The sequence below is a fragment of the Symphalangus syndactylus genome, chromosome 3 (genome assembly GCF_028878055.3).
Source record: "Symphalangus syndactylus isolate Jambi chromosome 3, NHGRI_mSymSyn1-v2.1_pri, whole genome shotgun sequence".
Taxonomy (NCBI): domain Eukaryota; kingdom Metazoa; phylum Chordata; class Mammalia; order Primates; family Hylobatidae; genus Symphalangus; species Symphalangus syndactylus.
The window spans coordinates 75,161,794-75,177,555 of NC_072425.2; the positions used below are offsets into that span (position 1 = coordinate 75,161,794).

General features: G+C 40.9%; 1 protein-coding gene across 6 annotated transcripts in view; it reads right to left on the reverse strand.

Moving 5' to 3' along the window:
- The window catches only part of ENTREP1 (endosomal transmembrane epsin interactor 1), a 68,957-nt gene that overhangs the window by 48,623 nt on the left and 4,572 nt on the right, over positions 1 to 15,762 (reverse strand). For all 6 annotated transcript variants that reach the window (XR_008656649.1, XR_008656650.1, XM_055272330.2 and 3 more), the window contains exon 2: positions 7,847 to 7,903. Coding sequence is in view for 4 of the 6 variants with exons in the window: in XM_055272327.2 (XP_055128302.1) it covers positions 7,847 to 7,903 (57 nt within the window). In the remaining 2 variants the exon portion in view is untranslated. The remainder of the gene's footprint in view (positions 1 to 7,846; positions 7,904 to 15,762) is intronic.

Below are 15,762 nucleotides of genomic sequence, written 5' to 3' on the forward strand. Positions count from 1 at the left end.
GTATGATCACTTGGTGTTTTTTAACATAATACACACGCACACACACACACACACACACAGATAGGACCATACACATTGTTCTGCAACATTTCATGACAGCACATGAATTTTAAGATGTTCCTCAACTCAAAATGGTCTCCCCTCTTGCCCCAAATCATTCATAATTTGAGAACTTTCTCATAGTCATGTTCAGAAATTGATCACTGTAGTCTGTTGGGCTCAGACAACCTGGATGCAGGACTGGTCAGAGGGCTCCCTTTAGCAACCCAAATACATATATACTACTATTAGATTTGGTGCAAAAGTAATTGCAGTTTTTGCCATTACTTTTAAATCACAAAATAGTCTATAATGCACTTTAGCACCGGAATGTGATATTATGTATGTACACATTGGTTGGTCCAAGCTACATCCAAGGATAGTCAAGAATTCATATTCCAGATGGTCAGCTAGCATTTATGAGAAAGGCCAAACTCCAAAAGCTTGCTTCCCTTATCTTTATCTCCCAACAACACCCAACTGATTTTGCTAAATTAGCAGAGTGAATATGGAAATGAGATGCCATTGATGTAATTATTAGCTTAATTAGCATAATGGATGTTAAAAATGGGTTCTCATGTTTAATTGTTTATATTAAAGGTATATTACATGATGTTTTGATATTGTGGTTTTGATTTTCATTTCCCTGCTGATTAGCGATATTTACCAAGCTAATGACTACCTTTTCAACATCGGCTACTCAGGAGGCTGAGGCTGAGGTGGGAGGATCACCTGAGCCAGGGAGGTCGAGGTGCAGTGAGCTGTGATGGTGCCACTTCACTCAGGAGCCTGGGTGACAGAGTGAGACCCTGTCTCAAAAAAAACACAATCATCCAGCAGGGGCTCTAAAACCCTATAAATATCCTCTCTTTGGCTCATCCGTTCTGAGAACTGGCAAAGAGCTGCTCTCCCTTACTGAAGTGGGTCTTATAAACTTAGCTTTGCTTGATCAACAGGTTTTCAAGGAATCCACAGTGATATTCAAGAGAAGTGAATGTGAAAATGAGAGACAAAAACATTGTTCAGACACTCTATTTTGTAAGCATGATGCAAATCTCAACTCTCTATACTTTAAGCTTCAGAACAAAGGGCATGAACAATTTTTTTGTCTGAGGGCTAATAAGTGTATGGATAGCAGAATTTGATCTGAGAATCAACTTCATTTTAACAATTAACTTGGCAGAAAGGTTACTTCTAAGCTTTGGCAATTACCTGTTGCTACCAAACTGAACCCACTAATTAAAGCATACCCAAATTGGCTTAGGTCAGTCTGCAAAACAAGGTACTACCCAGGTCTTGATTCTAACTGTAGATGAACCACCCAAGACTGCTTTCAATTTCTGAGGATCCCAAGTTCTTACCCAATGCAGTTCCTGGGAGAAGGTGATCAGAGGGGAGAAATCAAAGATCTGTTGCCAACAGATTAAATGCACTGTGATCACAGAGAAGCCTGAACCCAGCCTAAGCTACCTTCACAATACCTAAGTGCACATTTTTCTACCATGGGTTGTTACATAATGACACATCAAATTGAGAGGCCAGATCTTCTCTTGGAGATTTTCTCAAAGAACGATTAAAAAATAATTCATAATGTGTTTACACAGCCTTAAATCCCATTTTACAGTTTACAGTTTCAATGTGCATTACGATCCTGAGGAATGGGTATACTCCCATTGTACAGATGAGCGTACAAATTAGATCATTTCCTTGGCCACTTATTGATTGAAATTGATAGGACTGAGACTCAAAACTACACCTTGTGTTACCCTGGACATTTCTGCCTCTGGCTCTTTTGAGTGAAAGATAAAATTCCCAAAACGTTTACCACTTCAGATCTTGAAAAAGAATTGGACATTCACAAATAAGGTAACAGCTTATTTAATTTATAATCTACACCACAAAAAAGCCACTGTGGCTACCGATTGGCCAGTGGAGGAGGTGGTAAAATGTTACAATGGAAGAAGCAATGAACTAGGAGCCCAAATCCCTGGGTTCTTTCTAATAATCATTCAACTCATTGTGAACTGAACAAGCCAATTAACTCCTGAACTAATATTCTCTTATCTACATAAAAGGAATAATATCTGCCATGAGAAAAGGTATATGAAAGAACCGGGAAAATTCTTAAGCATTATATACATGCAAGAATGTATTACTAATAATTCTGCAGAGTAAGAAAAGTCTTCCATTTTATGCCTTAAAAAACACAGAGTGAAATAATCATAGTATTTCAGTTTATATAAAGGGAGGTTATAATGACCAGTTGAAATGTCCACCTGAAATTAAAACACCATCTAGGTAACTAAAGAGGACTCTGGAAATCTATAATATGAGAGCTGGAAGGAATCTTAAAATATTATTCTGATCTAAGCCACTTATTAGTTTAGACCTTGGGAAAATCTCTTGACTTTTGGGTCAAGAGATTTCCCCAAGGTCACCTGACAATTAGTGGTAACGTGTCAGCATTAAAATCCAGGTTTTGTGAACTATCAAACAAGGGTTCATTTCAATTTATTGAAATGTACTTGAAAGAACTCAACTGCCAAAGCCAGAGAGCTTCACGGCTCATTTTGTAAATGCATAGATTCCTAAACTGCACCTGGGTATTCTGACCACTCCAGCTCTCCATATCCTCAGGAAAGAAAAGACCACAATCTATCTCACAGCATAATCCACCTAAAACTATTTCTGACTTTTGACAAAGTGTCTAAGTATTCTGACTCTCCGTCCAAGACACAATAAGATGAAAAATTCCTAGCTCCTCAAATGGCTTTGTGAGCAGAATTATCTTACCAACCTAGCCTATATGGACTCTTAGAGAAAAAAAAAAATTAAGCATACCTTAAGCCATTTTGTAGTCTTTTTGGGTAATGAGGTTTTATCCTAAATACTATAATCTTCAGGTTAGAAAATAAACTGAAAGACCATTTTTTAAATAGCCAATACATTTACCCTCGTCTATTCTTGGTCCAGGGTGTAAATCAACAGGAGCCGCAGTTGGGAATAAGCCACATGTGACCCAAGAACATCTCTGGGAAGAACCTTCATTGTTGACGCTAGAGAATATGGAGCTGTCCCTTTATCATTTTTAGGTCGTACTTATCCCATCTAATTGACAAGAAAAAAAATAACAAAGCTCACATCACCACTTCGTAAGGAACCAAAAATATAGGCAGAGAGCTAGCTGGATTTTCACAGTAGCAATTCTTACTAAATGTACCACCGAAGAAAAATACCTGCCACCAAAAATGCCTGTACCACCAAAGAAAAATTTTAAAAAATATCTTACTAAGACCGTTCTGTTTTCTAACTGAGGTACCTAGACCAGACAATCGTTGAGGCTGTTTCTAGCATTGTCCATCATTTGTAAACACTTACAGAACATTTTCTTAGAATGAAAGAGGAATGATGTCTAGAAGAAATAAAAACATTCTTTAAAAATGGAAAATGTTAGCTCTTTATGGAAAACACACGACCTAGAAAACTACACACACACACACACACACACACACATATGCATGCACACATACTTCCCAGCTTATTCTTAGTCATAGCCATAAATAGCTACAAATATTTAACAACTATTTTCCAATATTATCATTTTTGTTCTGAACACGAGTGTGTTAGTATAAGAAACACGATCCAGTAAATGAAGGCTTCCAACCCTGAATTTCCATGAAAACTTGAGTTTGAAGGAACTAGGTCACAGCAACGCTTTTTTGTTCAAACCAGTAAGAAACTTGATGTCATCAAGGTAACAACCACAAAAGAGGAAGCCCAAATGTAAATGGTTCTCAAAAGGGAATATTCGTGTGTTCTAGACTGATGTGAACAACTAAAAACGAGGACGGCTTGCCTCTCAAAGGGCCCTGAAAAAGAGCATCCTTCGCCTCCCAACCTCCACCACCAAAACACTCCCTGACAACCTTGAAGTTCAAAGGGGATGAATAGGAGAACAAAAGCAAGTGAGAGAAATTTGAGACAAAAGTAAAAGAAATTTTGAGAGTTCACCCAGGACCTAAATTTCTTATTGGCTGTCAAATTAACTCCACAGTCAACAACAAATGTGTATTGAGCACACTGGCCCTAGAGAAAGAGAGTGAAAAAGACAAGACTCTTGTCCTCAGGGAACTGACTATAGTCTGGGGAGAGGGGCAACAAATGTAAGGTACATAGGCTAATCACAGACCACAAAGCCAGTAATTCAGTGCTGGGATACGGCTAGGGGCAAGGCAGGAGCCACTGCAATCAGAGTGGTCAGGAAAGGCCGCTCGCAGGAAGTGACTGCTGAGCTGAGCGCCAGTAGAAAAGGCGCCAGCCAAACAAACAACCAGCTAGGGGGTGAAAGTCCCAGGTCAGAAGGTGCCCCTGAGCCTACAGCATGGATGAGAAGGGGAAGGGGACAGAACTCTAATGAGCCAAGCCCAAGCCTGCAAGAACACAGATCCATGGGGTCCTCTGGCTCCTAATGGAACATGGCCTCCCACCAAAAAGCATGCAATGACACATTCCCTAAACTCGGGAAACTGAGGCAGAGGGGCTTGGGGAAAAAATGGAGAAAAAATATCCATTAAGGGAGGGGTAGGGTAGAACTTCCCTTGGTATCACTAAATTATCCCCTCTGTGCCAAAAAGAAAACTAGGCTCAGAAGAGTTCAGTGGCTTGCACACAGGGATGCTACTCTTAAAAGGATGGGCTAGGAATATCTGACTGGCATTTTTCCATTTTTTGACATAACACAAGCATCTGGCATGAGTTATAATGGTATACTATTAAGATTCATGTGAGCCAGGCATAGTGGCTCATACCTGTAATCCCAGAACTTTGGGAAGCTGGGGTGGGAAGATCACTTGAGCCCAGGAGTTCGAGACCAACCTGGGTAATGTTGTGAGACTCCCATCTCTGCAAAAAATTTAAAAATTAGCTGGGTGTGGTGGCACACGCCTGTAGTCCCAGCTACTCGGGAGACTAAACTGGGAGGATCCCTTGAGCCCAGGAGTTTGAGGCTGCAATGAGCAGTGATCACACCACCGCACTCCAGCCTGGGCAACAGAGCAAGACCCTCTCTCAAAAAAAAGAAAAGATACATATGAACTGAAGATTTTTCATTTATGATATTGACTAAGTCTCCAGTTATCAATAGATGCAAAGTTTTCCCTTGTAGAATCCCTACAAATTAATTTACCTTCTTTATAATTTGATGCTAATTAACATTTCAAGACAATCTCTATATGACCTTCTAAGTACATAACTCATAGCAGCCAAAATATAGAAGCTCAAATGTCCAACAATAGGGTAAAAACTGATGATGATACAGAAATAAGGCAGAAGCCTGCTTACAGTTTTAAATGATAAGCATGTAGGCTCCTCATACATGGAAACCTGATAATAGCTTAATTTTATATTAAACAGAAAAAGCAGTGCATGACATAGCATGTACACACGGGTTACAACTTTGTGACAAAGTGCATATACTTAACAAAGATGAGAAATAAATGGATAAGAATGTAATAAGACAGGGCCATTTTCATTTAAGGCTGCTTAAGCTTACATAATAAATATGTGAGGCAGCTTTTTAAAAGACAACAACGTCAAAGAAATAAATGTCGTAATAGATATACTTTCTTGAATCTATTCTTTACACACTTATACTCTTTTAATCATTTGGAATTTTCAAAGTACAAATACCATTGAAGATTTTCTTCTTTTAATTCAATTTAAATCCTAGAGATTTGTATTACTGAGCAATTTAATATTGACTCAATGGAAAAAGACAGTGCAAAGGAGATTCCTGTTACCAAATATTCGTATAAACACTAAACACCAACCAAAATTTTTCACAGAGACTGTAAACCTAGAGAGTCACTGTGAAACAAATTTCAGCCACTTATAACACAGGCTATACAACACATCCAAAGTCTCAATTTCTCTCATCCTGCTGTTTAATATATTAAAATGGTATGTTAAAAATTTATTCTTTCCAAAATTATTAAAGGAATTTCATGAAATACAATCATTGATGGAGTTGTAAAATGTTGCCTATGTCATCTTGCGGGCCTAAAAACACTTCAGGTTAGTTTTTCAAGACCATCAACACAGTATTGGGATCTATTAATTATTCTGACAAACGAAGATCCGACAATGTACTTCTTCTCTTTGTATTTAAAAATTTAAGGAGTTTTGTACTGATTGCCCGTTGCCCAGCAAACAACGATTTAAGATGAACTATTAAGCATATATACAAAATGACTTTAGAAAATTACTTAACTCCATTTCAAGATGGAAGAGACAAATAAAAATAAGAGATATTATATAGGAAAAAAAATTTAAGAACACCACAATTCAAATCTAATTTCCTAGACCCTCTATTTTATCGTTAAAAGTTGGAAACTCCATTAGCATTGTCTATTTTGATTCACTTTAAATGATAAGTTTAAACTTATTTAAAATTGTAAATGGTAAGTTTACAGTTGCTGAATCAAAATGACATAGCAAATAAAAACAGGATGAACACTGGAAATGTTCTAAAAATGCCACTGAATTGTATACTTTAAAATGATTCATTTTGCTATATAAATTTTACCTCAATAACAAAAAAAGGATAAAATCACCAGTATATGTCTATATTACCAAGAGAATATAATATTTATGTGATAAAGAGATAATATAGCAAATCCATGCAACAAAATTCTAAGGTTGTTCAACTCAAACATTATAACAATAAAAAGTCATATATTCATGATTAATATCTGAGATCTGCTTCAAAAGAATATAGAGGAGGACAGGAGCAGTGGCTCACGCCTGTAATCTCAACACTCTGGGAGGCCAAGGCAGGCGGATCACTTGAGGTTTGGGACCAGCCTGGCCAACATGGTGAAACCCCGTCTCTACTAAAAATAAAAAAATTAGCCAGGCATGTTGGTGCACACCTGTAATCTCAGCTACTCAGGAGGCTGAGGCATGACAACTGCTTAAACCTGGGAGGCAGAGGTTGCGGTGAGCTGAGAACGTGCCACTGCACTCCAGCCTGGGCAACAGGGTAAGACTGTGTCCATAAAAAAAAAAGAATAACAGCCGGGCTTGGTGGCTCACGCCTGTAATCTCAGCACTTTGGGAGGCCAAGGCGGGAGGATCACGAGGTCAGGAGTTTGAGACCAGCCTGACCAACATAGGGAAACCCCGTCTCTACTAAAAATACAAGAAATTAGCTGGGCGCAGTGGTGGGCACCTGTAATCCCAGCTACTTGGGAGGATTGCTTGAACCCGGGAGGCAAAGGTTACAGTGAGCTGAGATCGCACCACTGCACTCCAGCCCAGGCAACAGTGCGAGACTCCGACTCAAAAATAATAATAATAACAATAATAAATAAAAAGAATATAGAGAAAAAAGAATATGAGAGGAAATGAGTGGGAGTATAGCTGTAAAGATTGGCAGGAAGTTAATCATTATGGAACCTGGGTGACGGGTACAGGGAGTTTATTATATTATTCCCTCCACTATTGTGTATATTTAAAACTGCCCATAGTAAGTAGTTTTTTAAAAATTCTACCTTTAGGATGGGTTTAATGCTGGAACTAAAGACACTTATATAGCACTGGGTACTTAAGGAGCTTAAAGTGAATCAGAAAACCAGCAAAATTATTATCTTACTTACTTGTTATGATCATCTGACTTCTAATATTATCTACTGTTAACTTATTTTTTAATGAACAAGGAAGCTTAAGCATTTCTTCAGTGGTTTATATGAACAGACTTCATACATAGCACATTTTATAAAGGGTAGCAGTTTATAAGATCAGTACATACCAGGAGTATCATAGGCCTTTTCCAAGTTGTTAATCCTATGATTCCAGAGAGTATCACCTGTAAGGATAAACTATCATAAATATAGAAAACGGACCAATTCCAATAAACAAATCCTCAGTCACAAAAGTACATATTTTTAAAGATACTGAAATTTCAAAGCATTCCAAATCAAACATTTAATATTCCTCCTGGATTACAGGGTTCATTCTGGTAGACCATTTTGGACTTTTACTTCCAAGCCCTCAAAGCTTTTTTTATTGACTTTGCTTAATTTTGTTTTGTTTTTTTAAAGACAGGGCTTTGCTCTGCCACCAAGGCTGGAGTGCAATAGCACGATCATGCCTCACTGCAGCCTTGACTTCCTGGGCTCTGGTGATCCTCCCGCCTCTGCCTCTCCAGTAGCTAGGACTACAGGCGCACGTCACCACACCTGGCCTGTTTTTTCTTAATATCAATTAAGAACACACAATCAGAAATTAGCCTCTCCTTCTGGTGAGTGAGAAATCACTATTTCTCAGCCAAGCTCCCTGTTCCTAGCAGCACCCAATCTGTTGCCAGGGTCAGCCTCATCAGATGCATGTCTGGTGGCATCCTTCCCTTCATCAGGTACCCATCCATTATGGGACAGGTAAAGTCTTCGAAATGGGAAACAAGGCCCTTCAAGATCTTCTCTTACCTACTCTCAAGCCTGGTTTTTACATACCCTGGCCCCTCCACCACATACCTTCCTACGAAGTACCTGCCCTCCCTCAGGCCAACCAGGCTCCTGACATCCCTGGGCTATTTGCTTCTTTCTCTTTGCTGAAGTGCTGTGTCCTCCCAGCTTCCCTCCTAGCTGCCTGAGAACTTTTATCCATCCTGCAAGGCCCCATTTAGCAGTCACCTGCCCTGAGAAGCCCTCACTGATTCCACCGCTCCACACTCATGGAAGCCCTCTGCACACACTTCTTTTTTTCCAAAAACTCTATTGTAATAATTGACGGATGTGTCTCTGTATTACCTACTAACTGTGAACTCTTGTCTTGTCTCTCTAAAGTCCTAGTTCCCAGCATTGTGCCCCCATTGTTGGCAATTAATATATGTTCTAGAGCATTTATTCCACAAAGTGGGAGGAACTACTGTGAGAAGGAGCTCATGTTGCAAAATGACACTTCAATAAAAAACGAGCTAAAAAGTCTCAATAAGAAAAAACAGGCTGGGCACGGTGGCTCACTCCTGTTACTCCCAGCACTTTGGGAGGCCGAGGCAGGTGGATTGCCTGAGCCCAGGACTTTGAGACCAGCCTGGACAACATGGTGAAACCCCATCTCCACTAAAATACAAAAAATTAGCTGGGCATGGTGACGCTACTTGGGAGGCTGAGGCACAAGAGTCACTTGAACCCAGGAGGCAGAGGTTGCAGTGAGCTGAGATCGCACCACTGCACTCCAGCCTGGGCGACAGAATGAGACTCTGTCTCAAAAAAAAAGGAAAGGAAAGGAAAGGGCCAGTATTTTGCCAAAATATAAACTGGAAACCCAGGTCAGCCCTCTGGATAACACAGTTTGATAAACAATTGGGAAAGGATAATCAAAGTAATTTTTCAGCCTGGGATGTGCTGATGCCATTTGAGCACTCTGAGCTTTGTAAAATAGTGTGTCTACCAAATGCAGCCATGAGGGTTTTCCTCTACAAGCACATTATACTTGTCCAAATTGCTCAAATGCACTATTTCACAATCACTGTTTATCAACTACACATCAGTAAGGACTTGACGGTGTCCCTTCAAATTCAAAACCCACAGGCCTGCTTGCAATATTCTCCATTCTCATTAGCTGAGAGTAATCACTCTGCAGCATCAGACCAGCAGAGGACAAGTCTACCCACTGACATCAAGGATCAAAAACCATATACAGGCAGATAGGTGACAATTTCTTTGTGTGCCATCTATGTCTAAAGGTACTACTAGCTGCCTGCCCACCAGGCACTTTAACCTTGCAATCTCTTTAAATCCAATAGGATATTTCCTTACCCTAAACAATTTCTGCCTGAAGACACAGGGCAGGGCGTGTGTGACTCAGAGTGTGTGAGTTGCGCCTACTTTACAAATTGGGACTGCAATCCATGAGGTCCTGGGTTCCAGGTTCCCACTCAGCTTCTAAAGACTTAACTATGAGACCTTGGCCAAGTCATTTCACTTGTCTGGTCCTCACTTATTTCCTTAGAAATGCTGTAAGGGAAGGAAACCATCTCTTGGTCTCTTCTAACTCAAAAGACTTACCTTATAGTGATGACAGTGATTCCTCAGAAATCTGTGACTCAGGGTGCAGGCACGTATGCTTGTGAATGTATGTGTATATGCACGTGCTTGCATGTGTGTGCACATGTGTGTGTATGTGTGTATTCCTCTGTGCATGTGCATCCCACCTGCCCACTCTGGTGCCTACTGGACTTAACTGAGGAAATTCAAGCTGTTCTTGTGAAAACATAACTTCATATTTGACTGCCCTTAAGGAAAACACAAATCTCCCAATTCAGTAAAAAATATGATTTGAATTATTAGTTAGCATTTGACATTAATGCTACTGAACCCTGCGGTTCAGCTTTTTGGAATATATTTTTTCTATTAAAACAATATTATTGGCAGTCACAGTGGCTCACACCTGTAATCCCAGCACTTTGGGAGGCCAAGGCAGGCAGAATACTTGAGGTCAGGAGTTTGAGACCAGCCTGGCCAACATGGTGTGACCCTGTCTCTACTAAAAACACAAAAATTAGCTGGGTGTGGTGGCACACACCTATAAGCCCAGCTGCTTGGGAGGCTGAGGCAGGAGAATCGCTTGAACCCAGGAGGTAGAGGGTGTAGTGAGCCGAGATCGCACCATTGCACTCCAGCCTGGGTGAGAGAGTCCATCTCAAAAATAATAATAATAATATTATTAAAAGGAAGTGTCCAGCCCCAGCCATAAAAGCCTATAAAATAGCAATATGCCTAAACTGTTCTTCCCACCTCGCCTACCCAGCCACATCACCCTACCCTCCTCCATGTTAACAATCTAGCATGTTTACATATTTTACATATGTATGTATTTTTCTCTAAATTCTTCTTACTACACACATATGTCTATGTGTATATATACACACTCACAGGGATGTGATTTTTGTAAAAAAAAAAAAAAAAATCAGAAAAGATATACTTTCCCTGCCTCTTCCTTTTCTCTCTCAATAAATACTTCATAGAAATCTCTTCATGTGCATTGGAACAGCTCTAATTCATTTTACTTTAGTGGCTACATAACATTCCATTGTGTGGCTATACTTAACGTATTCAATCATTTCCATATTAATGGGCATTCATTCTACGTCTAGTTTTTTGCTGTCACAAACAATGCTGCAGTAAACATCTATGAACATATATCTTTAAAAACAAGTGCTTTTATTTCAGTGGAAAAAAGTCCCAGGGGTGAAGTTTCTAAGTTGAAAGGTATTTCTATTTTTTTTATTTTAATAGATCATGACAGATTCAACTGTCACTTCAAATGAGGTACCTCTGAAACCAAAGAACTAAGCTATCTTTATTGCTTCCTTTGGAGGGGAGGTATTTTGTTTGCATATGGTAGCAACAAACTATAGAAACTGTAAGTTAAAAAGTATGTACAAAATGTATATATGTACAAATACATGACAAATAAGAAACATCAATAATCTCAAAATATATATTACAAAGATCTTTAAGTCCTCACTGGGGAGAAATACAGTTTATTATGCAATATTAAATGAATAGCCAAGTAAGTCAAGGCATATACCAAGTCTATGGATTGAAGACAAACTAAGAATGTCATTTCCATTTAAATTGTTTTTTTATTTTTATTTTTATTTTTTTTTATTAATTTTTTTTGCACACAAAAACAATAAACATTTTCTAAAAATACATACAAACAAAAAGATGCGTATCAAACATATTAGGAAGGTTGCACATGGGAAGTCGGGGAATAGAAATGGGGGGTGGGAGTTAAAATAAATGAGAGAGGGACTTTATATGGATCAGTGATAATAACTCAATCCTCCATTTGACCAAGAAGAGGGAGAAGGAAGAGGAAGAAAAAGAAAGTGGGATAAAGGATCAGAAAGGGAAGAAAATAGAAAAAATTAGAGTATGACTCCAGGGTAGACCTGTTTTGTTGTCACTGAGTTGGTTGGTTGGTTTGTCTGTTGTATTTTTCATGTTTCGCCAAGTTGGCCAGATTGGTCTCGAACTCCTAGCCCGAAGTGATCAACCCGCCTCGCCCCCCAGAGTGCTGGGACCACAGGCGTGAGCCACAACCTCCAGCCCCCACATTGCTTCTGGCCTCAGTGGTAGACCTCCCAGACGGAGCGGCAGAGGCGCTCCTCACTTCTTCCCAGACACGGGGCGGCCGGGCAGAGGCGCTCCCCACTTCCCAGACGGGGTGGCCGGGCAGAGGCGCTCCTCACTTCCCAGACGATGGGTGGCCGGGCAGAGGCGCTCCTCACTTCCCAGACGATGGGTGGCCGGGCAGAAACGCTCTCCACCTCCCAGACGGGGCGGCGGCCGGGCAGGGGCTGCAATCCCAGCACCCTGGTAGGCCAAGGCAGGCGGCTGGGAGGTGGAGGCTGCCGCGAGGCCAGACCACGCCACCGCACTCCAGCCCGGGCAACACTGAGCACCGGGTGAGCGAGACTCCGTCTGCAGTCCCAGCACCTCGGGAGGCTGAGGCGCGCAGAGCACTCGGTGTCAGGAGCTGGCGACCAGCGTGGCCAACATGGCGAACGCGTGCCTGTAGCCAAAGGAGAAAAGGCAGTCCGCGGTGGCGTGCGCCGGCAGTCCCAGGCAGTCCGCGGCGAGCCGAGTAGATCGCAGCCTGGGCCACAGAGGGAAAGAAAAGAGGGAAAGGAGAGGAGGGGAGGGGAGGGGAGGGGAGGGGAGGGGAGGGGAGGGGGGGGTGGGAGGGGAGGGGAGGGGAGGGGAGGGGAAGGGAGGGGAAGGGAGGGGAAGGGAGGGGAAGGGAGGGGAAGGGAGGGGAAGGGGAGGGGAGGGGAGGGGAGGGGAGGGGAGGGGAGGGGAGGGGAGGGGAGGGGGGGGAGGGGAGGGAAGGGAAGGGAAGGGAAGGAGGGAGGCAGGCGGGCAGGCAGGCTAAATTGTTTTATAGACTCAGCACATATTCAAGTTAAATCCCACCAGGATTCTTGTAAGCCACCGCTCTTTACAACATTTTAAGAAACTATATTCCAGCTCCAGACAGGAGCTATAGTTGGGGATCTCCATTCCTGAACCCCGCAACAAAGGCATACACCTACTTTTATTCAACTTCTCCCTCTCTTCAAGCCCAGTGAAGCCCTGAGGCACTTGGGGAACCCTGTGAGTGGTGATGGGGAGAAAAGCAAATAGATGAAGTAGGCCTGGATGATTAGAAGCCTCTCGAATGGTAATGGGAACAGAGGTGCTACAGTTGGGGATACAATTTTTAAGAGCTCAAGACTTAAGGAATGATGCTTCCATTTCATCTGAAAGGGAGGCAGAATTCACGGATGGGGAAAGGGGTTGGGAAAAGAAGAAGAGAAGGAGGCAGGGTATTCAATGCCTCCACCTCCCTTGGTGGCAGCAGTAGCTGGAGCTCCATCAGAAATGAGTCAAGAAGGTCCCTTAACAATGTCCTTCCATGGCTCCCATTATGCCACAATGCTATTACATGTTTAACTGTCAGTATCACGATGAGGGCTTGGACCTGTGCGTACTCACTCACACACCACTAAAGGTTCCCAGAAGGCACTCAGTTAGTTATAAGAGTCAATGAGTGAATGAATGAATGGAGGCCAGAAACAGGAGATGACCTTGCTCAAAGATGACTATGTAAGACTAAACACATTTTTCATCCCCTGTGCTTCCTAAAAGAGTACAGCAGCAACAAAAAGCAACTCCATCAGCATTCTTTCCATCTAGCGCAAGATGGAACTTGCCCTGAATGAACAGGTAAGAACCTATTTTCTAACACCAAACAATCTCTATATTATTATGATGAGAGGTATTACAATTTTTGTTTCACTCACTGATAACCCATTTCTTGTAGGTTACAGGAAAAAGCAGAGGCCTTTCCTTTTTTCTGATACTGCAAAGAAGGGCTCTGAGATACCCCAGGGGAGAGTCATTGTTACCCACCATAAATGGTTAATGTGCTTTCATTTTCCAACATAAAAATCAAATCGTTAAGATCAGAAGCTTATAATTCTACTGCCCTATTTCCCTTTGCTAATCCATTAACATGTGTTAGGGCAAAAATGTTCTGAATCATTTATCAAAAGCTGCTGTATGTAAACACAGAGATTTTTAAAAAGCCATGTTGTAAATGTCCTGTGTTACTTTGTAAATAAGCAGAAAATAATATGTCAAACTTCTCAACAACCTACCCTGCCCTATAGCTCTTATGATGGCAACTTTTTAAAAAATGTGTATGTGTGTGTATTTCTTCCCTATCTGTCTAGCATAGCTCATTAAAAAAACAAATTGAGAAAGTGGGCAACTGAATATTTCTAATGAAAACATAATGGTAACTATAATGTGCTACAAAAATACTGGCCTGTTCACTTTACTTTTATTAACTATTACCTCGGTATTTAAAAACCATTGATACAGGTTCCCGTGTATTCCAGGTCTGGTGCTTGGGTCCAGCAGTGATGCACTCTCCTATGTATACTCTAGCTACACCCTCACAAAATCAGTACTGAAGAAGAAGCATCCCACCCATTTTACAGATGAGTAACTGAGGCCGAGAGGCACAGAACTTATAAATGTGACTCTGCTGATATGCAAAATAAAGGACCAAAGAAATCAATAAAACTCATCCCCAAAATTATATTTTAAATATCCCTTAAATATTAAAGTAGTATTTGATTAGTATGATAAAAAAACTTACTATCATTTAACTGGTAGTAACCATAATCTTTATGTTAGTTTTTCGTTTGGTCCATTGATTTTTCTTTATGTTTATTCACTGCAATTTTTTTTAAAAAGGTTCACCCTAAAGTTCACCAACATCTGTCTCTTTATATGAAAGTGGAACCTTGCCAAAGAATCATGGACTCAAAGAAGGATGATCATGAATTCAGATCAGTGACTTAAAGCAAAGACATGAATGTATACAACTGATAAAGAATAATAGGGCACACAGAGAGGAACAAAAAACAACCACCAATTCTCTACCACTCATCTGAAATATCTCCCAAGGATCATGCATGTCATCGAAGGTAGGAATTTTGTTTTTGAAGGAGGAGAGACAACCCAATGCAACTCTCTCTCCTCTTTCATTAAATCTACTGCAGTGTGGCCGACCGAGTCTCCCATATCCCAGCGGAATCTAGTTAACCCCAGTGAAACCTAGTTAACTCCCACACCCCAGTGGAATCTAGTTGACATTAACGCCCATACCCCAGTAGAATCCAGTTAACTCCCATACCCCAGTGGAATCTAGTTAACACTAAACGCACCCCCCAAACCGAGAGCTAGGACAGCACAGCTGAAGACGGACACTGAGATCCTCCCTTAGCCACTCACCTCCAGTCAAATGTCAGGCTGTTTTTCAAGATGGCTCATCTCTTAGGCTCATGAATTTTGGGAATAATAATATATTGAGTGATTTACCAGTGATACCAGGAAGAAATCAAACGCTCAGAGTGCTCAAAAACACAGACTACGTTAAAAACTCTCCCTTCAAGTTGCTGAAAGTATGAATGAAAACTATGAAAAAAGATGCTTTATAGAATTTGTTAATTCTTAAGTGTTTTTTAAAATAGATAAAATACACCTTCAAAGTTCAAACAAGTGAACGAAGCCTCCAAAATCTCAGGCTCAGGGCTCTCTTAAGAAAATATGTATGAAAAACTATCCTTGAACTATACTGTGTTCAACAAATAGTCATTTCAAA